Source organism: Musca vetustissima, unplaced genomic scaffold (assembly GCF_032173495.1).
Source record: "Musca vetustissima isolate MV318-11 ecotype Yass unplaced genomic scaffold, APGP_CSIRO_Mvet_v1 utg14384, whole genome shotgun sequence".
Taxonomy (NCBI): Eukaryota; Metazoa; Arthropoda; class Insecta; order Diptera; family Muscidae; genus Musca; species Musca vetustissima.
The window spans coordinates 54047-81874 of record NW_026876209.1 but is presented as its reverse complement, the minus strand read 5'-3'; the positions used below and the strand labels follow the sequence as shown (position 1 = coordinate 81874).

At 37.2% G+C, this 27828-nt stretch overlaps 2 protein-coding genes across 2 annotated transcripts; one reads left to right on the top strand and one right to left on the bottom strand.

Moving 5' to 3' along the window:
* Positions 1-26: 26 nt before the first annotated feature.
* LOC133338772 (integrator complex subunit 9) lies at positions 27-2303 on the bottom strand. Its single transcript, XM_061546877.1, has 6 exons — positions 2295-2303; positions 1392-2235; positions 1021-1334; positions 846-948; positions 581-780; positions 27-527 (listed from the first exon to the last, which is right to left on the bottom strand). Exons 1-6 carry the CDS (start codon positions 2301-2303, stop codon positions 27-29), a joined length of 1971 nt encoding a protein of 656 aa, XP_061402861.1.
* A 5206-nt stretch (positions 2304-7509) lies between these two features.
* Positions 7510-9383, top strand: LOC133338771 (ATP synthase subunit beta, mitochondrial). The gene is made up of 5 exons (XM_061546876.1): positions 7510-7638; positions 7699-7968; positions 8172-8625; positions 8685-8971; positions 9102-9383. The coding sequence occupies exons 1-5, from the start codon at positions 7594-7596 to the stop codon at positions 9381-9383; spliced, it is 1338 nt and encodes a 445-aa protein (XP_061402860.1). The 5' UTR covers positions 7510-7593.
* Positions 9384-27828: the final 18445 nt, after the last annotated feature.

Sequence of the window (27828 nt, the reverse complement as noted above, 5' to 3'; positions counted from 1 at the left end):
TTTATTAATTGTCATTCTTTTCTTATCTAGAAGGACTGAAGACATTTCAGTAGGGAATCTCTTAGTTTTAAGCGTAGTGATTGTTTGCCACCACAAACGATATGGGTTTCATTGTCTTCGAATTTTATAATGGTATCTTCATTTACTAAGTGCAGGGTCAGCACATTGCCCTGACGTTCCATTTTAATGTTAGTTATACCATCTTGACTGAGGCGCTTTACAAGCGAGTCCACGTCAGGGCTTCCATACTCATACTTAACATTTTTCAATACATCTTCTCTGGAGGGAGGAGGTTGTTTTTTACTTCCACTGGGCATGTCACTAACAGTATCTGCACATGGCTTTATGTTATGTACTTTATCCTTGACTTGCAGTATTCCAGTTATAGTGGAAATTGTAACACCATTGCCAACATCTCGGGGAACAATCTTCTGAGCCATTTCAGATGTGAGGTATACTCGATCTAGTTTCCTCTTCAGTGGTAGCCGTATTATGTCACCACATTTAAAAGTTATAATTTTCTTATCCTGGAAAAGAAAATTAGTAAGATGAAAAAAAAAACAACGAAGTGTAAACTTACGGGTTGTTCGATGAAAAGATTTGGCGCACTCGGGTGTGGTTTTGTGTAGGCTTCTGGAATTACTAATACACTCGGTTTTAGCTCTTTGATCAATTTGTTGGCTTGCTGGTAATTCAGAGATGTATCAATGGGACAGTAAAAGGCTTTCATAGCCAATGGTTGGAAGGGAGCTAATACTTGTAAATAGGGAAAATCTGGTTCTGGAAAATAAAAATAGATATACTGATTGATTTTTCTATTTTCAGAAGACAAATGAGATATTTACCAGTAAATATAATTGAGTTATTAGGATTATTACCCCACATTTCTATGAAATGTACAGCATCGCCGAATCGCAGACTTGGATGCCCGCAGAATACTACACAAGGCTGTCAAAAATAGATATTTCATTGTTATTATTTCATCGTTCATGTTTCTTCAAATGATTTTGAATTCCATACCTGACGAAAATCTTTGCTGAAGCCATCGGAAAATACATGTTTGTAATGCTTCAATTTTGAATTGCGCAAGTAGAAGGCATGCGGGAATGGATCATCTGGCAGATAAACTTTGTTCTGTTTGGCTGAACTCAACCATTCGGCTAAAATATTGGAATAGGCGAGGGAACTGTCGGCCACGGGCGAAATGAAGAACATCGGAACATTGTTCAGTCCAGCGTTTTCCAGATTTTGCGTTAAACACTCAAATAAATCGTACACAACCCCTGACGGATAGCAGGGTATTAGCGCAGATCCATTGTTGCGTATGGTTAATGCTTCAAATTGTTTCTTTTAGTAAGGGATAATCATTTGAGGAAGACTTGTGTACTTACCAACGTTCATACAAAGCTCTCCCAATTTTGTATCTGGGTTAACAGTGGGTGCTTGGGTAAGACCCGTCATAATAAGAACGTCAGCATGTTTAAGTGCTGACTGATTTATAGGTCGCGGATGCGTTGTCAGTGTAGAAGAACCGCTAACATAGCAAATTTTTTCATGAGCCGTACTAAGTACCCAGTTGCTGGAACCCAGACAGTATCCCGAACTTACAGGCGTTGCAATAAAAGCTCCTAATATATCTAATTTCTCGTCGTACCCCATAATTGTCACTCTTGAAAGACTATTGTGTACGTCTTTCAGGCTGAAAATAGTCCTCCATTTCTTCGGGCGAAAAGCCTCACTTAGTGGTGAAGGTAATATGTGTAACATATCCTTCCATAATTGGGCGGTGCTGGCTTTCGGTGCAACCTCTATATACTCGACCAGTTCCTCTAAGAAGAACCTGCCGATTTGCAATGTGGGTTCGGTGGCATATACTTTGCCTTTGAATCCCGTGTTTTCCGTAATGTACGGCAACGCCAACATATTCAAATAGTTGGATATTAGTATAACATCGATTTCACTGAAATCCATCATCTTGTCCATGGGCAGAGTAAATTCTGGGGAAGAGTCTACAAAGACTCGCCCACAGCACTCCTTCAGTTCGCCGTCCATTTGGGGATCGTGTTCTCGGCTTGGAATAAAGTTTGGTAAATTTGAGAGTTTCATACTTTGGACAAATGGCAAAGGGAGGAAGTTAAGAACCGTCTGTTCTGTCAGACCGCAATCCAGCATTATCCGCAGTCCCTTAAAAGTGATAACGTAACATGGTTTGGCCAAGTCATTGCTGAGGCAGTACTACAGAAAGGAATAAATATTCATCAACTTAATTTCAAAGTACGTAAATTATGCCATACCAGTCTCATTTTTGTTTATTATGATACTGCTAAAGCTGATGTTACACGCCACAGCCATCAATGTCGTATGTACTGTCAAATTTTAAATCAGCTGTTTTGTCAGCTTGGAAAAAGAAAATACATATATTTCATTATGAATAACAATTAAAATAGAAATTCATATATAGATGTGGACACAAAAGCACCAATTTTAACATACATGAAAATCTCATATGTGTTCAGACAGTGCATATGACATTGATAGCTCATGTAGCAACCATGGCACAATGAATAGGTAGTCCATTTAGCGCAGCTGATGTCTTGATTAACTGTGAAAGTGGGTAATTTCTACTTGACATGGCCTATAAATAAGGTCACCAAGGGAGACCAGCTGATTATCGATACCTCTCAAGTTTGCTGTCCAAGATCTATTAATAAGGTCACCAACAAGATCTATTAATAAGGTCACCAAGATAGCAATCGAAATCGGAAAACAGCTGTTTTTTCTCAGGTCTAATGTCAAAAATTTCGACTTTGTATACGTTTTCATAATGGAAGTCAATTCACAATAATGCATTTTGACAGCAAACTTGAGAGGTATCGATAATCAGCTAGTCTCCCTTGGTGACCTTATTTATAGGCCATGGTCACCAAGATAGCAATCAAAATCGGAAAACAGCTGGTTCAAGATGTATTAATAAAGTCACCAAGATAGCAATCGAAATCGGAAAACAGCTGTTTTTTCTCAAGTCTAATGTCAAAAATTTCGACTTTGTTTACGTTTTCATAATGGAAGTCAATTCACAATAATGCATTTTGACAGCAAACTTGAGAGGTATCGATAATCAGCTGGTCTCCCTTGGTAACCTTATTTATAGGCCATGAGCTGGTTTTTCTCAAGTCTAATGTCAAAAATTTCGACTTTGTTTACGTTTTCATAATGGAAGTCAATTCACAATAATGCATTTTGACAGCAAACTTGAGAGGTATCGATAATCAGCTGGTCTCCCTTGGTGACCTTATTTATAGGCCATGTTCCTGTCAAAATGCATTATTGTGATTTTATTGTCTCTCAGAATTGACTTTTGTGAGAACAAAAAGTGTGATATAAATTATATACATAGTAATGAATACTGATATCAGGTCATCGGAACTGTAATGGACATTTTAATAATAAATCGAACACCTTTTGCATTGGCCAATCAAATTCCCTCCATATATTTGTTTAAAACTTCATATCTTTGTTGTAAAAACTGAAATTACTGTAGTACCACGAAATATTGGTCCTAGATCCACGTTTTAGTCATACCTTAATTTGCTGAATCGATCTAGCTATATATGCCCGGTCGGTCTGTACATTATAATAAAAGTTATGAACCAATATCGCAATATTTGTTATGCTCGTTCGGTTCTGGTCGAAGGCAACATCAATAGGCTTGGTCAAAGACAACATCATTATTTGGAAGGACCTGGTATTTTTAGCGGCTCAAATATGAGGGAATTGTACAATTTTGAGCATAATCTGGATTCAGCTCCGCAAAATTTAGTTCAGTATCATAATGTGCGCCCGTTCGACTGTACTGTTTTTTTTAAATATTTCATAACATTTATTCAACAAAAAATATGTTTATTCGAACCAAAATATACGTGCACATTACTATCATTACGTTTTTGAAAGATATTTTGAAATATATTTTGAGTTTGTATCCTGTTCTGGTTTGAATTTCGCTATTAAAATGTTGACAGTAAGAGAAGACTAAGGCATGTATTCCCTGTTAATCTTATGAATAAACTTTGGAATAAACCTTGATAAATTCCATAAAATGTTATATATGTCGATTGACAAGTTTTCAAAAAATTAAACAATTTATAAATTTTTCTATACGTCTATAAGTTCAATATAGTTCAACACAAAGTGCATAAGATTATCAATCTATACTTATGCAAATATATATATATATATATATATATATATATATTTAACCGATTTAATGTAAAGGGTCCCTATATATCTTTCGATTTGCAGGAAATTTGGTACAGCCTAATCATTTAGGTCTAGAATGATGTCTGCCAAGTTTCGTGAAAATCGGTCAAGATTTAGATATAGCTCCCATATATAGTTTCGTCCGATTTCATGTAAATGGTGCCCCAAAGTCCCTATATATCCTTCGATTTGCACGAAATTTGGCATAACGTACTGAATTGAGCTTAGAGTGAAGTTTCGAGAAAATCGGTCCTAATTTAGATATAGCTCCCATATATAGTTTCGTTCGATTTTATGTAAATGGTGCACCAAAGTCCCTATATATCCTTCGATTTGCACTAAATTTGGCACAACGTACTGAATTGAGTCTAGAGTGATGTCTGCCTTATTTCGTGAAAATCGGTTCTGATTTAGATATAACTCCCATATATAGTTTCGTCCGATTTCATGTAAATGGCGCACCAAAGTCCCTATATATCCATCGATTTGCAGGAAATTTGGCATAACGTACTGAATTGAGCCTAGAGTGATGTCTACCAAGTTTTGAGAAAATCGGTCCTGATTTAGATAAAGCTCCCATATATAGTTTCGTCCGATTTCATGTAAATGGTGCACCAAAGTCCCTATATATCCTTCGATTTGCACGAAATTTGGCATAACGTACTGAATTGAGCCTAGGGTGATATCTGCCTTGTTTCGTGAAAATCGGCCTAGATTTAGATATAGCTCCCTTTTATTATAGATTGATTTTAAGTAATTGACGCACGAAGGAACCAATAGGAACAAAACGTTCTGAAATTAGTATAACCTAACCTGTAACAAGTTTGTTTGAAATCGCTTAATATTTGGATAAAGCTTCCATATATATTTTCGCCCGATTTCAAGTAAATTGGGCATCAAACTGCTCATGTTAGTCAGATTGACATCAAATTTTGCACAACTTACAAAATTGAGCATATAATTACGTAGTTGCGTTTTCTAGAAATACAGATATAACCCAACGGATGACCTATTTATATTTGTTTGAAGTCGATTTACATACTTTTGTCCCATTGTAACAAACGAATGACATGTTTATGGATAGATCTAGGTAGATTCACATATTTTATTTCATCCAATTTCATGTTAATAGTCCTGTTTAATATACCCATAGTGGTGAAGGGTATCATATAGTCGGCCCCGTCCGACTTTACTACTTTCCTTACTGGTTTTTATTATATAATAATGTCTACACATGACAACATTTAATTTTTGTATGGAGATGTTGTTAAAACTCATAGCCTTTGTTTTTCATCCTTGTGATTCATGGTAGACTCTCGTAGAGTACAAATGTTTCAAATAGTAATGAGATTTTGTCTTGTGCTGGCTTTTTTCATGCAGACTCAAGGTATACCACATTACCTGCACTTGTGTTTACTGAATAAACGCATAGTTTTTTCCTAAGTTGATGAATATGTGGTCAATCGAATATTATTTGATTTTTAGTATTTACTAATTATTTTAATGCTTTAATAACAAAAATTAAAATACATCTGTTAAAAAATATTTTTAAACTTTTTGTTATTTGAATTTTGCCTTGTAAGGGCAGTGATCATTTGAAAGTAATTTTAAGTGGTTATTTATACTCTTTCGAGTCGAGCTTGATGATCTAAGTTTTGCAATGAAAAGGAAAGCCAGGAGAAGAACCTACGTACCCACCATTATGCGACGCGTTTCGCCGTTGGTTAAGCGGCTCATCAGGCATATTGGGCTATGTGGCTTTACAAATGTCGTACGTTGATAACTTGTATTTATTCCACCCTGACACGAGTGTGGATTAATTATCCATCTCTACAACAAAAATCTGCTTTGAAAAGGACTGTTCCTAGAATGAAGACAAATGTCGAACTTTGACAAATTTGAATTTAATTCGCATATGCAAGTTTCGCATCAGGGTGGAATAAATACAAGTTATCAACGTACGACATTTGTAAAGCCACATAGCCCAATATGCCTGATGAGCCGCTTAACCAACGGCGAAACGCGTCGCATAATGGTGGGTACGTAGGTTCTTCTCCTGGCTTTCCTTTTCATTGCAAAACTTAGATCATCAAGCTCGACTCGAAAGAGTATAAATAACCACTTAAAATATTTTTAAACTTCAACCGAAAAAGTCAATTTCATGACAAATTTAATTTTTGCTACTGATTCTCAACCTGAGTTAAATAAATTAAACAGATCATTGCTATCTTATTTTTTGAGAACAGCAAACTATAGAACATGTTTCAGTTATTCTAAAATTTTCAGTTTACAAAAAAGTGGCTATACCACATTAACAACCTATACCACATTTGCATCACCTCCTCTACATTTTATAATTGACGATTGAATATGGCTGGTTGTCCTAGCCATATATTCCTACGAAAGGGGCTATAATTTGCCTATTGACATGTAATCAATAGTTAGATAACCTTCCAATTATAGATATTTTGAAGGACGTAACCTCAGTTTTTCGGTAGTTAATTGCTCTGCCATATTTTCCTTCGAAAGGGGCTATAATTTGCCTATTGACATGTAATCAATATTTGGATAACCTTCCATTAATAGATATTTTGAAGGACGTAACTTCAGTTTTTTTTGGTAGTTAATTGGTCTGTTCTTGTAGTATTTTTTACTACGATACAAATTCGAAAAAAATTGTAATATAAGTAGATTATTGCAGTACGGGAACAGACAAAATATAAAAACTCATCCTCACGGAAATTCTGATTTTATCCACTTGCTTCTATTTATAAATTCACTTCAAATTAGGAAGTCATGGATTATTTGACATTCCATAAATATCTTTTTTCCAAAAATATAAAAATGAGCTTTATAAAGAAATTAGTGGAAATTGGTGCAATAAAATACCGTAAGATTTTTTTAAATAGCAAGCTCCATGACAAATTCCACATTTTTTTCCTTAATATAGAAACGGGAGTTTTCGGACATGTGTCACTGTTGCCTAACAAAAAGGAACTTCCAATGCTCAAGAGAAGTTATCGCAAGTTTGACATCCTTATGAAAGATAAAAAGGATAATGGTAATAATAATTTATATATTTGCCGTTATTTATTATACATGATCTTTAAATCTGTAGATTGCGAATGTGTACTAGAAGATTTTAATACATGTGCAGACGATCATGAGGAAATCAGGTCTAAATCTAAAGCAGTCTGTACACAGGAAGATGAGACAAAGGATACTAAATCATGTAAAGATCAGCCATCTCAGCCAAGAGTAGGCCAGATCCATGCTGTTATTGGTCCGGTTGTAGATGTGTTCTTTGAAGACGAAATACCCGAGATATTGAATGCAATGGAAGTTTCCGATTATAAAGGCGGCAGTCGTTTGGTTTTAGAGGTGAATATTCCCTTCGAATTACCGAACTGAAGTTTCTTTAACTACAGTTGATTTTTCAAGGTGTTTCATCATTTGAGCAATAATATTGTGCGATCTGTAGCCATGGACAGCACTGAAGGTCTACGACGTGGCCAAAAAGTCACAGATACTGGGCATCCAATTCGTGTTCCTGTCGGTAGGGCTACTTTGGGCCGAATTCTAAATGTTACTGGTGATCCCATTGATGAAAGAGGTCCCATAAAGTCAGAATTTTATTCCTTCATACACGCCGAAGCTCCAGAAATGACTGATTTGTCGGTAAATCCCGTTTTATTGCAAACAGGAATAAAGGTAATATCTACATATACATTGGTAAAAGTTTAGCTGTAGTCCAATTTTAAGTAACATTTTGTATATTTGTATCCTGGTCTGAATGTGATTATTGATTTGAGGTTGAGGGAGGTTGCATTTTTTACTATTTTCAATAGAAATTCTCGCTCGAATATAAAACACTTTCTATGTTATAGAATACAACATATGTATTTCGTTTTTAGGTAATCGATTTATTGGCTCCCTATGTTAAAGGTGGGAAAATTGGATTATTCGGCGGAGCTGGAGTCGGTAAAACCGTATTAATTATGGAATTGATAAACAATATTGCAAAAGCCCACGGTGGATATTCAGTGTTTGTGGGTGCCGGGGAAAGAACACGAGAGGGAAACGATCTGTATATGGAAATGATTGAATCCAAAGTAATTTCTTTAGACGATGACACTTCGAAAGTAACTCTGGTGTACGGCCAAATGAATGAACCCCCAGGTGCACGATCTCGAGTTGTACTGACGGGCCTAACCATAGCAGAATATTTTCGTGATATGGAAGGTCAGGATGTGTTACTTTTCATTGATAATATATTTCGATTCACTCAAGCTGGGTCTGAGGTATCCGCTTTACTAGGACGTATTCCGTCTGCAGTTGGTTATCAACCAACCTTGGGAACCGACATGGGTATGTATGAAATAATGTGTGTCTTCTTAGTTTTAGCTAAAACATTGAAATACATGTAGGTACCATGCAAGAACGGATTACAAGCACTAAAAACGGCTCTATTACATCGGTGCAGGCTGTTTATGTACCAGCAGATGATTTGACAGATCCAGCGCCGCAGACAACTTTTTCGCACTTAGATGCTACCACAGTTTTGTCAAGACCAATTGCAGAGTTGGGCATTTATCCAGCTGTTGATCCCTTGGACTCATCATCGCGCATAATGGATCCAATGATAGTGGGAGATGAACATTATACTGTAGCCAGATCAGTTCAAAAAACATTGCAGAGTTATAAATCACTCCAGGTAATTTTCAAATCTGATGAAACATTATCAAATTAGTTCCAGTTTGTTATGTCAGCACACATTTGACGAAATTCGATAAGAGTTTCTGCATAATATTCTACATACAAAATGTAACCACCTTGTCATACAGGATATTATTGCCATATTAGGCATGGACGAACTGTCCGAAGATGACAAACTAACTGTGGCAAGGGCAAGGAAAATACAACGATTTCTTTCGCAGCCATTCCAAGTTGCCGAAGTATTTACAGGACACGCTGGGAAAATGGTCCCCTTACCGAAGACTATAGAGGGTTTCAAACGACTATTGAATGGAGATATGGATGATATACCTGAAATAGCTTTCTATATGGTTGGTGACATTGAGGAAGCAATTGCCAAAGCCAAGGATATAGTATTGAAAATGAATTGAATATATAATTGTTATTATTATTATTATGTTTACTCATCTAACATGTCAATTTTGTTTCTAATTCAATTATTGATATTAAACATACAAATGTCAGGATATTAAAACATTTAATATTATTACCTACTCCATTTTGAGGTGAAATCCACTCGTAGAGTAACTTCGGGTAATGTGGACTATGCGTCTAATGTGGACCACCCCCATATCAAAGAAAATGCTGGAATATGTCAATGTCGCCTTGATAAATGTTTTCCTAATTAGTGAAAACAAACATTAAACTTGGTTTTTAATAAATAATTGCAATGTTGAAAATCTAGTAGTAGAAAATGTAGCTCTGATTGTAAAAGAGTGACTTGGAAATTTTTTAGCACAATATTCGAATGTTTTTGCAAAATAGTCAAACGCTTGGTTTTTATCGAATATAAAGAAGATATGTGGTTTTCTAGTTTTCTTTAACAAAAATATACGTTTAGCGGTAATTATAATAGGTGATTTTTAATTTGTATTCATTTTTGAATCCGATAGTTATTTTTAAATAAAAATATTCAATGTCGGGTAATGTGGACCACCATAAAAAAGTGCGATCTTTTCATGAGGACAAGTTCGAAACATGGGCGCACTAAATATGCGAGGAGGTATTTTATCATATGAAAACTCGATATGCAATATTAAAGACACTTCGGTTGGATAATGAGGCAAGAACCTTCAAAATACCGCAAATGGAGCGGTACCCTTAAATGGCTGCTATTCCAAAACATAAACCCATATTTGTTTGCATTCATTGTTACCCAAGAGTGCAATAAATTGAAATTAATCACAACCAATCCACTACTTACCTTTAACCTACCCAGTAGCTCAAGTAACTGGTGATGAACTAGATATTTTACTAATTACTTGTAAGTACCACTAGTTACCACTTCATGCCCTAGACTGGTGAATTTAACATGGGTATGTCATTGGGGAAGTCAATTATCCCCTGCCTGCCTTAGGAGTAACCAGCCATTTCAGTAGTCAGAAATCATAGTGCATTAGCTAGTGAGTTATAGTCTATTAATTAGCTAGATACCACTGCTTAGTAAAATTCCTAGTTACTTATATATAGCAAATTACTATTATAACAGTTTGGAAAATATTTTGTATAAATTTTTTTAAATTCTATTTATTCGGTATTTTTAATAAATTACATAATATTGCAATGACATTTTTTAACCTAATATATAGTTAAGAAACGCCGCCTTCGAATCTTCTTTACATAGAATACCCGTAGACCTTCGATATGTGGGCAGCTCTTCCATTCGAGACTTTTGATAGACGTCAAACCATAGAAAATCTGTGAAAATATAATTCTGTATAAGACCGAGGTTGTCTTTATTGTGCCACAATTTTAAAACTTACGTAACGTACAGAATATGCAATCCAATTTTCTTTACATTTATTCAATATGTATACATTATTCTTTTGAATAAAACGGAATTCAAACTGACAATTGTATTGAAAATTCAGTAAATTCCTAAAAAGTCTAAACAAAATGGTTGATGTTATCCAATAATGCAAAGATTTGTAATCTGACGGATCTAGCCACTACCGAATTTTATATATTTGTATATATATATATATATATATATGGGAGCTATATCTAAATCTGAACCGATTTTTCCCAATTTCAATAGGGTTCGTCCTTGGGCCAAACAAATGAGCTGTGCCAAATTTCATCCAATTCGGATCATAAATGCGACCTGTACTTTGCTCACAAAAATACATGGGCAGACAGACAGACGGACGGACATGCATAAATCGACTTAGAAAGTGATTCTATGCATATTCTCAAAAGGAACCATGTGTCTATCTCGTTTCCTTTTGCCTGTTATAAACATATGCACAAAGACATAATACCCTGTACCACAGTGTGGTGAAGGGTATAAATAAAGATCCACTAAACGTATCCGTTAAAATCTTAACAGACATAAATATCGAACTAATTCGCATTCATTAAAAACAATAAATTATATAAGACATCAATTGGAAGTGAGTAGTGCGAAAGGAGTTACGTCGCTTCATGCTGCGCTAGCACGTCTCCCAGTGTGTCTCAAGAGTCGTCGTCCGATTCATCATCCGAATCGTCATCGTCGGACCACATATTGCTGTTCCGCGCCTTGAAAGTGCATCGTTTTTGCAGTTTAACTGTGACGGTCTTCGCAACAAAATCAGCGAAGTTGTAGAATTTATGAGTCGGAAGAGAATAATGGTCGGTGCGATCCAAGAAACCAAGCTAACTGAGAACTGTAGCTTACAGAGTTGCGATGGTTACAACGTTGTGCGGAAGGACCGTACCAGAAGCGGAGGTGGGGGACTCGCATTCTTATTACACCATTCTGTCCAGTACAGACCTATCTCGCTTGAGCTAGACTCTAGTGACCCATACATGGAATGTATGGGGGTAGCAGTCAAGTGTGGAACTGCCGAGGTAGAGGTGCTCAATGTTTATATACCGCCGATGAATAGCTGTACACCGCGTTATTTACCGGATATCAGTCCGCTTTTAGAAGGTAATAACCGCCTGGTACTAGGGGATTTCAATGCCCACCATGAATTATGGCATTCCGTCCTAGGTAATGACCAGAGGGGTACAGCTGAGCAAATTGATAGCTCAACATTTTGAACGGTTAATGAGGATGCCCCCACGAGGATAAGAGGAGATTGCCACAGCTCGCCAGACATCACCATTGTGGCACCGGGTCTGATACATGACGTAACTTGGCAACCCGTCGTTTCACTACGCTCAGACCACCTTCCGATCATCGTCTCCGTAAACAGACCACCAGACTTCATAACCTCTGAAAGCCGTACCTTCCTGAACCATGGGAAAGCTGATTGGCCTGGCTTCAGAGAGTTTACCAATCACCGCTTCAGAGAGCTGCCCACTCCCTCAGATCTACGGGTAGCTGAGAGGAATTTCCGTAAAATCATCGCTACTGCTGCCGCTCGCTTCATACCTGCTGGTCGAATACCCGAAGTAAAACCTAACTTCCCAGCAGAAGCAACGGTATTGGCTAATGAGCGTGATGAGCTCCGTCGTACTACTCCTGAAGCCCCAGGGGTGCGAGAGCTTACTCTTGAAGTCAACAGATTAGTATGCGAGCACAAAAGGAAAAAGTGGCTAGACCACCTGAAGCAATGCAACATTGCCACCGAAACAAGTAAATTGTGGGCAAAGGTCAAGTCACTCTCGAATCCTGGAAGGAAAGATGACAGGACGGCTGTTACATTTAACGACGTAACTGTAACAGACCCGAAGAGGTGCGCGAGTAATTTTAACCGGCAGTTCATAAAGCACCCCGAGAGTGACAGGGCGAAAAGGAGTGTGCTACGTCGCATAAGGGCACTCCGAGCTGAGGAGGAACCACCACAATTTAGGAAGGAGGATGTTGCAGATGTCATTAATAACGCTAAGTCATCCAAAGCGTTGGGCCCGGACGGAATTTCCATGGTAATGCTAAAGCAGCTGGATGAACCTGGAGTTGAGTACCTAACATCAGCCCTCAACTTGTCGTTAACCACCCACATAGTTCCTGAAGCCTGGAAAATAGGCAGGGTGGTCCCGCTACTGAAGCCAGGCAAGGATGCCAGCAGGGGTGAATCGTACAGGCCGATTTCACTCCTGTCGCCGGTAGCGAAGACACTTGAGGCGCTACTCCTCCCATCGCTGAGAAGCAGTTTTCCAGTTGCCCAATACCAACATGGATTCGGTAAGATGCATAGTACAACAACAGCATTACACGCCATTTCCACACATATTAGCAGAGGACTCAACCAGAACAGGCCGTGCAACCGAACAGTTATGGTGGCACTTGACCTATCGAAGGCCTTCGATACCGTCAACCATGCCAAGCTGTTCGAGGATATAGAGAGGACAAATCTCCGACCGTGTTTGAAACGTTGGATAATCAACTATATGTGTGGACGCCAGTCGTATGTGGAATTCAGAAACAGGAAATCTAAACCCCGTAGAGTGAAACAGGGAGTTCCCCAAGGAGGTGTGATATCTCCGGAACTGTTTCTGAATTCCGGAACTGTGGAATTCAGAAACAGGAAGTCTAAACCCCGTAGAGTGAAACAGGGAGTTCCCCAAGGAGGGGTGATATCTCCGGAACTGTTTAACCTCTACCTTTCTGATATTCCACAACCACCGGACGGCATAGAGATCGTAATGTATGCGGATGATTGCACGATCATGGCGTCGGGTCCTATTATTGATGATATATGTGAGAGGCTAAACGTCTACATAGCTGATATTGTTAACTACTCCCAACTGAGGAATATGAAAATATCCACCACCAAATCAATAGCCACACTGTTCACCACATGGACGGCTGAAATGAAGCTCCCACTGAACATAATGGTCGATGGAGAATTGATTCCGACCACCAATTACCCCAAGATATTGGGAGTAACGTTCGACAGCCTTTTCAAGTCGTCCACGCATGCCACTGCTTTATGCGATAATCTGAGAAGTAGGAACAAGGTCCTCAAGTCGCTAGCCGGCAGCACTTGGGGCGCTGACAAAGAAACCTTGTTGACCCCTTATAAAGCAATAGGCCGGTCAGTGGTAAGCTATGCGGCGCCAGTGTGGTTCGCGAATGTCAGTGATACGCAGTGGAAGAATATTCAGACCTGCCAGAACGCTGCCCTGAGAACTGCAACAGGGTGTCTCCTTATGACTCCAGTGGACCATCTTCATGAGGAGACGAAGATCTTACCCGTCCATCGTCACAACTATATGTTGTCGATGCAGTACCTGTTTGGGTGTTATTGTCAGGAACATCCCTGCCATAGCCTTATGGACAGGACTCCCCCACCCAGGCACGTCAGGAAAGATCTTCATGATCTAGAGAGAGAGGTCCAAAGGTACAAGCGTGAACCCCTAGATCAAGAAGCCTATCAAGCAGGTCTGAATGGTATTCACACGGATGCAGTCGCTCTGGCAGTAGAGCAATATAGAGTGAGTACCATAATTGGAGACCACCCCCCATCCATCGCAGCTGAGGAGAAGCAGCTGCCAAGGCAAACACGAGTAGTCTTAGCTCAACTAAGATCAGGATGGTGCAACCGCCTCAATTCATATTGGGCAAGAATTGACGGCTCGATACCTAACACATGCCCGGCATGTGGACTAGGACCACACGACACGTTGCACCTCTTCAATTGCCCAGCTAAGCCTACTCACCTATCGCCGAATTCTCTTTGGACGCAACCCGCTGAAGTTGCAGCATTCCTGAATTTGGAGGTAAAAGACGATGCATGACAAAACGACATGTATTCTGTTGCTACAACAACAACAACAGGGTATTACCAGTTTGTCTTTCCGAATTGGATGAAATTTGGCATAGGTCACTTATTTGGCCCAAGGACGAACCCTATTGAAATTGAGAAAAATCGGTAAACAAAGTACAGGTCGCATTTATGATCCGAATTGGATGAAATTTGGCATAGGTCACTTATTTGGCACAAGGACGAACCCTATTGAAATTGAGAAAAATCGGTTCAGATTTAGATATAGCTCCCATATATATTTTCGTCCAATTTGATGTAAATGGTGTACCAAAGTCCCTAAATATCTTTCGATTTGCACGAAATTTGGCACTGCGGACTGAATTTGTTCTAGAATGATGTGTGTTAAGTTTCCTGAAAATCGGTCCTCGTTCAGATATAGCTCACATATATATTTTCGTCCGATTTTATGTAAATGGTGTACCAATGTCCCTATATACATTTCGATTTCCACGAAATTTGGCATAGCGTAACGAATTATGTCTAGACTGATATGCGTCATGGTTCCTGAAAATCGGTCCAGATTTAGATATATTTAATGTAAATAGTGCACCAAAGTCAATATATATCTTTCGGTTTGCACGAAATTTGGTATAGTGTACTGAATAAAGTCTAGAATGATGTGTGTTATGTTTCCTGAAGATTGATTCTGATTTAGATATATACGGCGTTTACATTTAACCGGATTTCGTTAACCCAGTGGGTTTAAATTATCAATTCCATTGTATTTATGTCAAATAAATCTTTATAGAGTAGGTTAACCCGGTAAAAATTTATAATGTAAACGCCGTAATAGATCCCATATATATTTTTCTCCGATTTTATGTAAATGGTGCACCAAAGTCAATAAATATCTTTCGATTTTCACGGTATATCGTAATGAATTAAGTCTAGAGTGATGTGTGTTAAGTTTCGTGAAAATCGGTTCAGACTTAGATGTAGCTACTATATATCTTTTCTTCCGATTTTATGTAAATTGTGCACAAGTGACCCACAGAGTGTCCGATGGCCACACAATTTGGTACAAAGAACTGTAGTTAATATAAGTTAATCTCTGGCAAGTATCATTGAAATCGGTTCAGATTTTGATATATATATATATATATATATATATTCTTTAAATTGATTAAAATAATTTTGTCCCATTGTAAGAAGCAACCCTATATCTGACCAAATGACATGTTTATTGATCCATTTTCGTTTTAATGGTCCTTCAACGTCTGTTAGGATTCATCTGTTGAATATACCCAAAGTGGTGAAGGGTATCTTATAGTCGGCCCCGTCCGACTTTACTACTTTCCTTACTGGTTTTAAAATCACGTTTAATGGAATTTCAAATATTTTCTCAAATATCTCTTAAATTGTTAGAATAACATTATTTTCAAATTGATATATGGAAAGATAACACATGTAGCATGTTAAGTGTAAAATTTCAATAAAAAATAAAAATTTGGCAATCTAAAAACAAATGGGTATACTACATTTGCATCACCTCCTATAATGGAATTAAATTAAAATACTTGCAAAATAAATATATATTCAATAATGAAATGTAAATTTTCTTTCAAAACAATCAATTTCCAAATGTGTATTGAAAAAAATAAAAAAAAAATATATGGGCAATATTGTGAATTTTTTAACATAGCTGAAGCTGAAGGTGCACACCGAAATCGGATGCGCGTTAAAGGCATATGGATTTTTCGGAAATTTTTCGCGTTTTACAAGTTTTTGGGTACTTCAATGCAACATGTAGTACATCGAAGAGGTCAAATCAAATTTCGCAAAATATACATGGATTGGAAGATAACCTTCAGTACTTCCTGGAAACCGCATCAAATGATTGCGCGATTTAGACGCAATTAAAAATATATATTTAGATTTATTCCTACTTAGAGAACTCCAAGATTTATCGGAATGGTCTTGCTATAATCCGCAAGGTGTATACTTATACACAACAAGTGATTATTTTTATATATGTCAACTTTTCGGTGATTTCTTTTCTGAAATGTCTTGTATAAAATTAATGAGTCGATTATGGATAGCAACCAAACTCCAGTTGGGATGTCAACTGGCAACGCCACTGAAATAAAATTTAACATTATGAATATCAACTTTTCTCAGTTGCTGTCGATAATACTGTTTTCACACTTCTGCAACTAGAAATATTGCAAACAAACAAAAAATTGAATTCAATATTCCAGAAAAACTAATTATATGTGATGATATGATCAGTGGAACTATTTTTTGATAATGAAAATTATGTCCAAGATGTGCCTTAAATCCTGATATCCGAATAGCCCGGCGGTCAACAGCAATTCCTCCTCTCTTGAAAATGTGTGCAGCTCTGATGTTTTTTGTGGAGGGAAGTTTTCAAAAGTCCCATAGCAATGACATCAACCTTGGCATGGCTCAACCCACAATGTCGGTGGGTTTCGCCGAAGTTATCCGGCTATTAGAGGAAAAACTGTGTAAAATTTGGATTGTATCAAAATTAACGGAGGAGGAAAAAGAGAAGAATAATTTTTTTATTCGAAAACAAAGTTCCAGGTTGTTGTCGGAATGGACCCAAAATAAGATGTTCCCTACTGTTAACGCCAAGGTTAACTATGCTGGTCACTCTATTTTCCATTTTCCTTATTTGCCTAAATTTGCCTCTCTCTCTCTTGGTACTAAATGCAAATGTTTTCTGTTTTCCACTGGTGTTTTCTTTTTTCTTATTGTCAATAAAAACACTTATATTCTAACCAGCACCAGCAAACACAACTGTCATTGGTAAGATTCGTTTCCAAATTCTATACCGAATTTTGTTCAATAAAATTCCACCATTTGGAAAATTCGTATTCTAAAATCCTTGTTTTTCTTTCTTTGGTTTTTTCATAATTATTCCGAGGAGAAATTATTCCTGCTCAAGAGAATATTATTTCCTCATTTCGGCAGCAGTTAACCACATCCCAGCATTTCCAGGAAATCCAGTTTGGCATTTTCATTTTGGCCTATTCGCACCGGATAATTGGATAGCTGTTGCAAAATTCTATAAATAAAATTCGTTTACTCCAAACAATTTCATCAAAAAACAAGGTATGTTTGTGCTTTACACTCCTAAAGTGAACAATAGTGCATAATTCAGTGTGGTGTTAAAGTGCGTTTTGCCGACGGCAATTTGTTTTTATTTTTTTCAAGCGCACAGTGTTTCACAACTGCAGTAAAATGTCTGTTCTTTTCTTTTTCCAATAACACCACACTTTCGTAATTTTATTCAGTAAAATTTTTGGTGGAATATTCGATAACAACATTTACAAATTATTCTTTTCATTCTTTAGCTCCATTTATATATATTTTTTTCTATTTATATTAATTTCAAAGTGCTTCAAAATAACACAATTTATTTTTTTTCTATTCGCGTCAGTGTGTTTGCTCCAATTATTCTTTTCCTTTTTTTCTTTTCTACCGCGAGAATTGGTACTAATTCTTTGTATACGTGTTTGTTGGTGTGTTATTTTCTTCTTTACGATCGTTACATCTTCTTACCACAGTAGTTGTTGTTGTAAGAGATCTTCTTACATTCGTCTCTTTAGAACAATAACTACTCGTTCTCATATAACACACCGTCATACGTATATTTCTTTTATTTTTCCTTGTTGGGCTGTTCGTTTGTTCGGTCATCCAACGACTAGCGTTCATTACCGCACTGCTTGTTCTCACACAACACACATTCATACATACATTACTTCTCCTGTTGGTTGGTGGCCGCTGTTGGTTTGTTTGTTCGTGCGTTCAGTCAGCCACCAGCGTTCTCTTACGTGTGTTTTCACTCAACAGTAGTAAAGCTATTCTCTTTACATGTGCGTGCACCCTACCGTCGTTCCTTTCATATGGTCGCACTGTAACTTGTTTGCGACATTCATATATAAATATATTATTCGAACATATATCGAGGTAGTTGGTGCTGTAATTTCTTCTTGTTCATTTTTTAGTTCACATTAGGGCCGCTAGAGGGCGCTTTCCATATAAAGAAATTCGTAGAAAAACTAGATTTTTTCAAGATTTATCCAAATATTTCTGATTGTTCTTGGATATTTACATATTGTAATTCTGTTTTTCGACTGTGCTAAGGTGTAGTACATTATTCCACCACTAGAGGGCGCTCTACAAGTTCAAAACCACTTCGAAAACTTCAACTTTTTAATAATTTTTCAACATTTCCTGGGTTTATCTTAATCTTTTGAGCATTTATCAACTGCACATTTGTTCAGACTGTGTAATTGTTCGTAGTTTGCTCCATTGTCACCAAGGGGCGCTTTAAATGGTTAAAAATACCTCGAAAATTATAATATTTTCAATATTATTTCTTTCGGATTTTCCTGAGATTTTCGTAGACATTCACCTACTACATTTATTTTATTTTGCTGTTTTACCAATTGTTCATTCCTTCACCACTAGGTGGCGCTGTACAAAGAAGAAAATACAAAAAAGACGCATTTTCCAACAAGTTCTTATATCTTCCAACCAAATTTGTTTGAGAAATTATCATATTTCCTTCCGTTCTTATTGTTCTTCTATTCTTTACTAGTTTCTTGTTCTAAATCAATTTTCATTCATTTTTACTGATCAATCATGTCTTTGGAAGCCTTCATTCGTCAAGCCGATCGTCTGGTCACCTTCAATGTCGAAGTAGTCGGTGGTAAAGGGAACATTACCACGTCTGCCCAATTCGTAAAAATTCACATTTCTGATGTTAAGTCCTTATGGGCAGGCATCAAATCAGCGTATGTCCAATTTATGTCCGATCGAGCTAGCGAAGAACAGAACGAGGAGGATGATGAACAGGAAGAAGATGCAGAAGCCGCTTCAGAGCTTGAGACATTCCAAGCCAAGTATAATAGTGCCTATATCACTTATTGCGAGTGCTTGGCTCGCCTTACACAGTTGTGTGAGGATCTCTAAACAGTTCCTAAAGAACCGTCTGTTTCACTTCCAAACCCTTCGCCTCAGAGTCCTAATTCTATGGTTCATAATGATCACGGTTCAAATTATTCTTTCAATCTGCCTCCATGCGATACCGAAGTCTTCAACGGGGATTATATGTCATGGCCTACCTTCCTAGATATATTCACAGTCGTGTACATAAAAAAAATTCTAGGCTCAGTCCAGTCGAGCGATTGTTTCATTTGACCCAGAAGACTAAAGGCGAAGCTAGAGATATTGTTCAACGCGCACCTTTGCCAAATCAAGGTTTTCAACTTGCTTGGAAAGGTTTGTGCGATCGTTTCGAAAATAAGCGAATTCTTGTTAATGGTCAGTTAAAAGTTCTACTCAATCTTCCTGTCATTTATTCCGAGTCAGCGAGTGCAATTAAGTCATTGCAACGCGACATAAATTCTTGTATTGATGCGTTATCTCTGTACGATATCGACGTCAGAAGTTGGGATCCAATATTTGTTTTTCTTTGTTCGAATCGTCTTCCTGACTCAACTCTGACGCTTTGGGAACAAGGTTTGGCTGACAAGACTGACAAGGCTCCAAATTGTCCTTTGTGCACAAATTCCGCTCATATAATTCGAAAATGGCCTAGATTCATTGCTATGGATGTTGAACAACGAGTGGCTGAGATCAAGAAACAAGGTCTATGTCTGAATTGTTTCTCGAAAACTCACCAAATAAAAAATTGTACGAGAAAAATAATTGTTTCGAATGTCAGAGGCGGCACAACACTATGCTCCATGATCATTCAAATTCACCTACGAGCTCTACCAATTTAAGCCCACACTCCACTCCATTTTCTCCCAATTCAATACAGTCCACTAGTCCAGGTGGTGGAATAATTCAAACATGTTTTATATCCAACTCTTGGGGATTTTTGTTAGGGACTGCGTTGGTGAATGTGGTCCACTTAGGTGTAACGTATCACGCTCGTGTACTTCTAGATTCGGGTTCTCAAGGAACATTCATATCAGAACGATTCTTCAACAAACTCAAACTTCCGTATCAGCGTACCAACGTTCAAGTTTCTGGTCTTAATAATTCGACAGCTGCCTCCGTTCGAAAATTATGTTCTGTTGCGCTGTCCTCTCGATTTGATGATTCCGTTCAGTTTTCCGTGCAAGCCACACATTACCATCATCCGTGCTTCCCACACATTACCATCATCTTTGTTCTCTCGACTTCCTTCAATTAATCTAGTTGAACCACACTTCTTCAAAAGTTCAAGCATCGATATCCTTATAGGCGGTGACTTTCTTCCTAACATCATGCGTGCTGGGGTAATGCGAGATATTTGCGACTCCTTAATGGGACAAGAAACCATCTTCGGATGGATTTTAACTGGCCCCGTTCCGGATTTCTCTCCACCAGCCACTCTTATTTCCAATTTCTGCGAGGTCTCCTTAACACTAGAACGCCGAAGGCGGTCATTTTGACCGCTTTCCAATTTCAAGTACAAGAGCAACTGTGCATTTAATGACACTTTTTTTTTTAAAATATGGTGACTTTTTGTACCTCATAGAATTACGTTTATTATAAAAAATTCACCAAATTTAAAAAAAAGTGTCATTAAATGCACAGTTGCTTTTGTACTTGAAATTGGAAAGCGGTCAAAATGACTGCCTTCGGCGTTCTAGTGTTAATCAAAGAGATTTGTCGTTCCTACGAAGTTGAGAACCTTCCTCAGAAAAAAATTCCCGGAGAGCTCGACCACCAAGGTTCGGCTGTTATTTAATGCTCCTTCCGAAACGTCCAATGGCCACAGCCTGAACGATGTTTTGCACGCTGGTCCGGTGTTGCAATCTGACTTGACCACTTTACTTCTCAAATGGCGTTTCTTCCGAATTGTATTCAATGCGGACATCGAGAATATGTACCGCCATATTCTTATTCATCCAGATCATACTCCATTCCAACGTATTATATTCCGTAACCACCCAGGTGAGAACATTCATGATTTCGAGTTACAAACTGTCACTTTCTGTGTCAACTGTGCTCCGTACTTGGCTATTCGCACTCTTCTCCAACTTGTTGACGATGTTCAAGATTTATATCCGATTGCAAGCGAGATTTTTCGTAATTTCATGCACGTCGATGATGTGATTTTCGGATCCCATTCCGTTTCGACCGCCATTCAATCCACAGCCGAACTCAAATCTGTACTATATTCCGCTGGATTTTGCCTTTGAAAATGGACAACTAATTCGAGAGACATGCTTGCAGATTTTCCTAATGATCATTTATTTCATGTAGCCTTATCATGTTCTTACACAAAAAAGGAGCTCCCCAAATTATTCGATCCTGCCGGTTGGCTTTCACCATGCATTGTTGTCGCGAAAGTTTTTATGCAGAAGATATGGTCCGATTATGCAGAAAATATGATCCGATATATTAGTCCCTCCACATTGTCCGAATGTGAAATATTCCAGTTAAACTACTCAGTTCTTGATCGAGTTCGAATTCCGATGTGGATCAATTTTACTCCTTCGGCTGGCATTCAGTTCCATGGCTTTTGCGATGCATCCAGAAAGGCATACGCAGCCGTTTTTTCCGTGGGAATAGCTATAGGTACGTCCGTATTCACTCACCTAGTGTATTCCAAGATAAGAGTTGCTCCAGTGAACACACTAGTCGCTATTCATGTCGATTATATTCCACCAATTAATGCACTATTGTTTTTCCTCCTTCCCAAAAAGCACAAACTTTCCTTTTCAGCAGATTTCCAGTGGCTACGGACATATATATTCCGCTGGTGTTCACTCTGAAGGAAGACTGCATCCTGGTACCATCCCGTTCACAATTCTATATACATATATTTAAATGCTTTCAATTTGTTGGAAACAAGAGATATAGTGCTAGATTTCGGTTCATTTCTTTAGTTGCAGTTCCTGCAAGGGGGCCGGTAATGTTAACGCCAAGGTTAACTATGCTGGTCACTCTATTTTCCATTTTCCTTATTTGCCTAAATGTGCCTCTCTCTCTTGGTACTAAATGCAAATGTTTTCTGTTTTCCACTGGTTGTTTTCTTTTTTCTTATTGTCAATAAAAACACTTATATTCTAACCAGCAAACACAACTGTCATTGGTAAGATTCGTTTCCAAATTCTATACCGAATTTTGTTCAATAAAATTCCACCATTTGGAAAATTCGTATTCTAAAACCCTTGTTTTTCTTTCTTTGGTTTTTTATAATTATTCCGAGGAGAAATTATTCCTGCTCAAGAGAATATTATTTCCTCATTTCGGCAGCAGTTAACCACATCCCAGCATTTCCAGGAAATCCAGTTTGGCATTTTCACCTACATTCTGCCATTCATTTCTTCGAACCAAAAACAAATAATTTTTCTCAATAGCTTTTTGACGGTGTAATTTGCAAACCGCTACAGAGACTTGTGTGATTTTGATATCATTTGATTTATCGTGGTGTTTAGACTATGTAGATATTTTTAAATTTCTACATAGTCTAATTTTTAGGTGGATACATGTCATTAATATAATGAAAATAATAACGCAATCTCCTATATTTTTCTCATATTTCTCGAAAATGTGCAATTTTTTCGCAATGGTTATAATACAGGGATGCTCGGCCATATACGCTACCGTAACTGAGTGTCGATGGTTAAACACGAATTCTCTTTTTTCTCTTTTGGTCAGTCGTTTTTAATGATGATTTCTCAGTTACGCTCACCCACACTTTTGCTCAATTTTGTTATGCCCACCACTGTTATAATATATCTACATTCATATTTCACGATGGAAGGAATGACAATTTTGCCCATATACAGTAGTGGACATTCGTTTGAGCGCATATGATGTTTTCATGGTATAATAATCAGCGTTCGAAAATAAACATTATGGTACCGTTCCATAGTGTTCTGTACAGTACCAAGGTGGATAGGTACACTAAAATAACGTACTGTACCGGTACACAAACACTAAAAATATTTTTAGCGTTACTGTTCCGGAGCACAACGAAAATCTTAGCGTACCAGCTGCGGTACATTAAAAAATCGTAGTGTGCCGATAACGGTACACTAACAAATCGTACCGCTGTCGGTATACTAACAAATCTAAATCTAAAAATCGTAGTGTACCGACTGCGGTACATTAAAAATCGTTGTGTTCCACTGTTCGGAACACTAAAAATGTTAGTGTTCCACTGTTCGGAACACTAAAAATGTTAGTGTTCCACTGGTCGGAACACTAAAAATGTTAATGTTCCACTGTTCGGAACACTAAAAAACGTAGTGTTCCACTGGTCGGAACAATACAAATCGTAGTGTCCCACTTACTTGAACTGTACTGGTAGTGTACCATACACGTCTGTTTTGTTTTTTGAGGTAAAATGAGATTAAATAATAACAAGTAAAAAAGCGTTAAGTTCGGCCGGGCCGAACTTTGGATACCCTTCACCATAGAAATACTGACAAATTTTTGAAATTAAAACATAGGGAACATACATATAACGACAATTCTTCCAATCGATTGTTGTAAACCAAATAGAAAATTCAGCATATCAAATGTTGACATATATTAACAAATGGTACGGTGAAACATGTGTATAAAATCCTGAAAATACTCCAATTTAGAGGGCAATATTATATATGATGATCATTCTCAAACCTCAAGTTTTAGTTTTTATGTCGATATCTTCCGAGAGAAAAATTATTACAACATATGTCTAAATCGACTAAATCGTTTTAGAATTCCATACTATGTGGGGTATGAACTGAAAATTTCGTCCATCGAATATTCCCCCTACTATGGTGGAATACAGCTATATGGGAACGGAAAAAATCAGCTAAAAATCAGCTTTCAGGACTACCCCTAAAAGGGGGGAATATTAATAATTTTTGGTAGGGAGATTTGTTACCATATACGACTACAAAATCGTGCTCAAGAACCCAAAAATACCGAAAATTGGAGGGTGTCCTTATATGAGGGCTACCCGAAAAAATGGACCTATATTTATAATTTTTTGTGGAGAGATTTGATACCCAATAAGAACTCAAAGTACTAAATTTCAGCCAATTCGGTGAAAAAAATCCGGTCAAAACCCCCCAAAATTGAGAGGTACCGTCCTATGGGGGCTGCCAGAAAAAGTGAACCTATATTTATAATTTTTAGTGGAGAAATGTGGTATCCAAAAAGAACCGATTTTACCAAATTTCAGCGAATTCGGTTGAAAAACGCGCTCAAGAACCCCAAAATACCGAAAATTGGAGGGTGTCCTTATATGAGGGCTACCCGAAAAAATGGACCTATATTTATAATTTTTAGTGGAGAGATTTGCTGCGCAATAAGAACTCAAAGTACCAAATTTCAGCGAATTCGGTTGAAAAACTGGCTCAAGAACCCCAAAATACCGAAAATTGGGGTACCCTTATTGAGGGCCACCCGAAAAAATGGACCTATATTTATAATTTTTTGTGATGAGATTTGATACCCAATAAGAACTCAAAGTACTAAATTTCAGCCAATTCGGTGAAAAAAATCCGGTCAAAACCCCCCAAAATTGAGAGGTACCGTCCTATGGGGGCTGCCAGAAAAAGTGGACCTATATTTATAATTTTTAGTGGAGAAATGTGGTATCCAAAAAGAACCGATTTTACCAAATTTCAGCGAATTCGGTTGAAAAACGCGCTCAAGAACCCCGAAATACTGAAAATTTGGGGGTACCCTTATATGGGAGCTATGCCTAAACGTGGACCGATATAGCTCATCATCGAACTTGACCTGCCTGCAGACAAAAGACGACTCTATGCAAAATTTTGGCGTTCTATCTCAATTCGTTTAGACGCTAGAGTGATTACAACAGACAGACGGACATGCTTAGATCGTCATAGAATTTTACGCTGATCAAGAATATATATATTTTATAGGGTCAGAAATGATTATTTCGATGCGTTACAAACGGAAAAACAAAAAAAAAATAATAAAAATGAATATAACTTTATTTGCAATTACAAAAGTTAGGTATTTTGGCCAGTTTTTGTGACAAAATTATATAGCTTGTGATAAAATTTTTATTAATTTACACAACGAACATGATTTTCCCATAATATTTGGAGATCTCCTTGTAAAATGTTAGTATGAATTTTTTTTTCTTTAAAAAAATTATACGTGCATCCATCTATAATTCATACTTTTAGGAAATTTTAGCAAAAATATTCAAAATTTGGTGATTGTCACACAATCAACATAATTATTACCTGCTTATTCATGAAAAGAAGTGTACAAATTACGCGTATATGAAAAAAGTAGTTTTATGATTTTGGATAAATATTACAAAACCTCATATATCCATTATTGGAATATTCGCAGCCAAAATGCAATCCAATGGAATTTTCACTTATAAATATAAACAAATACAAATTTAAAAATGTATTATATTTATTAAATCTATTAAAAAAAATAAAAATATAAACTTTATTCATACGAAAAATAAAAGATAAATACATCTTTTTGTTTTCCGACAAATGGAACACTACGATATTTAGTATTCCGCCAAATGGAACACTACGATTTTTTGTGTTCCCACCGCGGTACGCTACGATTTTTTAGTGTTCCGGCCGCGGTACACTACGATTTTTAGTGCTCCGACCGCGGTACACTACGATTTTTAGTGCTCCGACAGCGGTACACTACGAATTTCGTTGTGCTCCGGAACAGTACCACTAAAATATTTTTTAATGTTTGTGTACCGGAACACTAACACTAAAAATTTTAGTGTTCCACTGGTCGGAACACTAAAAATCTTAGTGTTCCACTTGCCGGAACACTAAAAATCGTAGTTTTTCCGATCAGCACAATCGATTATTAGCCAAAATGCAATCCAATGGAATTTTCAGTTGGCATCAGATTGAATTTTCACTAGACGAACTTTTTTAGTTATAAAATATTTATTATTTTAAACTGTTGATGCTAATATAAAATTACTAATTTTTAATAAAATATAAACAAATACAAATTTAAAAAGTTATTATATTGTTACGAAAATAACTTTAGATGTAAGTTAATTTAGATGAATTCCGTAAATTTAAGAATTTGAATTGTAACGTAAATTTCTACTACGCAGTTTATTCGAATAACTTCACAACAACAACTACTGTATAGATTTTTCTACATCCTTCCATTTCCTCTTCCATTTCTATTTTGTTGTTGACGCACAATTCTTGTTAAACATCATCATTGATGCTCGCTTAATTCCTCTTTCTTTGTTACTCCCTCGTCTGTATATGTGTTGTTGTTATTGTTCACTCAATGTAAGTTTGTATGTGTTTGTTGCATTGGTAGATTGTTCGAAATCTAGGTGTTACCAGATCGTCTAGAAACTTCTGTAGCGACAGGCAGGGCTCATATAAATAGGGGGAATGGCAAGGCAGTTAGTCAGTTGTGAATCAGATCGCGAATTGAAACAGTCAAGTAACGTAAAGTGCAAAGTAAAGTTGTGTCAATAAAATCATTGTAATATTCGTAATCAGAAAGAACCCGCGTTTTTTTTTTTTGGTACGAACTGTACTGGGAAATAAAACAACGTCTACACGGGATTAAGTAAAATCCAAGAACGTAACAATTGGTGTCGGAAGTGAGATTACGATAATACTACGATGAAGTTTAAGGATCTACGAGTGGAAGACTTGAAGAAGGAGCTCAATAAATTGGAATTGTCCTCTACTGGCAACAAGGCTGAGCTACAAAAACGTCTTTTGGATGAGTTCGAGCGCCATGGTATGAACATCGATACATATGAGTTTGACAGTAAGGATGAAGTGGATTTATCGAAAATGGGCGAATCCAACGGTGGGGAAGTCTCGTCAGTAGCTGCCAGGGGTGACGATTTAAGAGAAATGCTGGCTAAAATGTTTGAGGAAAATTCCAGAAGGAGCGAAGAGAATTTCAGAAAGTTAGAAGAAAATTCGAGAATAATGAACGAGAAACTCGAGAACTTTACAGAATTTATTGGAAGGAGAGTGGAAACCGTGGAGGCCCAAATTAAAGAGTTGGATAAGAAAGTGCAGTCGGTTGACGAGAAGATTCTGTCTGTGGATGAGAAATTTCTGGTCCACGACCACATGTTTACGAATCTGGGGAAGAAAATGTCGGAACTGGAAATTAAAGGTGGTCCGGTGCGAGTTCC

Excerpts from the sequence above, each read along its gene's own strand:
- LOC133338772 (XM_061546877.1), bottom strand. Across the intron at positions 781-845 it reads TAACTCAATTATATTTACTG|AACCAGATTTTCCCTATTTA; the intron begins GTAAATATCTCA and ends TTTATTTTCCAG. Across the intron at positions 528-580 it reads ATCTTTTCATCGAACAACCC|GATAAGAAAATTATAACTTT; the intron begins GTAAGTTTACAC and ends TTTCTTTTCCAG.
- LOC133338771 (XM_061546876.1), top strand. The coding sequence starts at position 7,594 with ATGGAAGTTTCCGATTATAAAGGCGGCAGTCGTTTGGTTTTAGAG. Across the intron at positions 7,969-8,171 it reads TATTGCAAACAGGAATAAAG|GTAATCGATTTATTGGCTCC; the intron begins GTAATATCTACA and ends TTTCGTTTTTAG. Across the intron at positions 8,972-9,101 it reads AGAGTTATAAATCACTCCAG|GATATTATTGCCATATTAGG; the intron begins GTAATTTTCAAA and ends CTTGTCATACAG.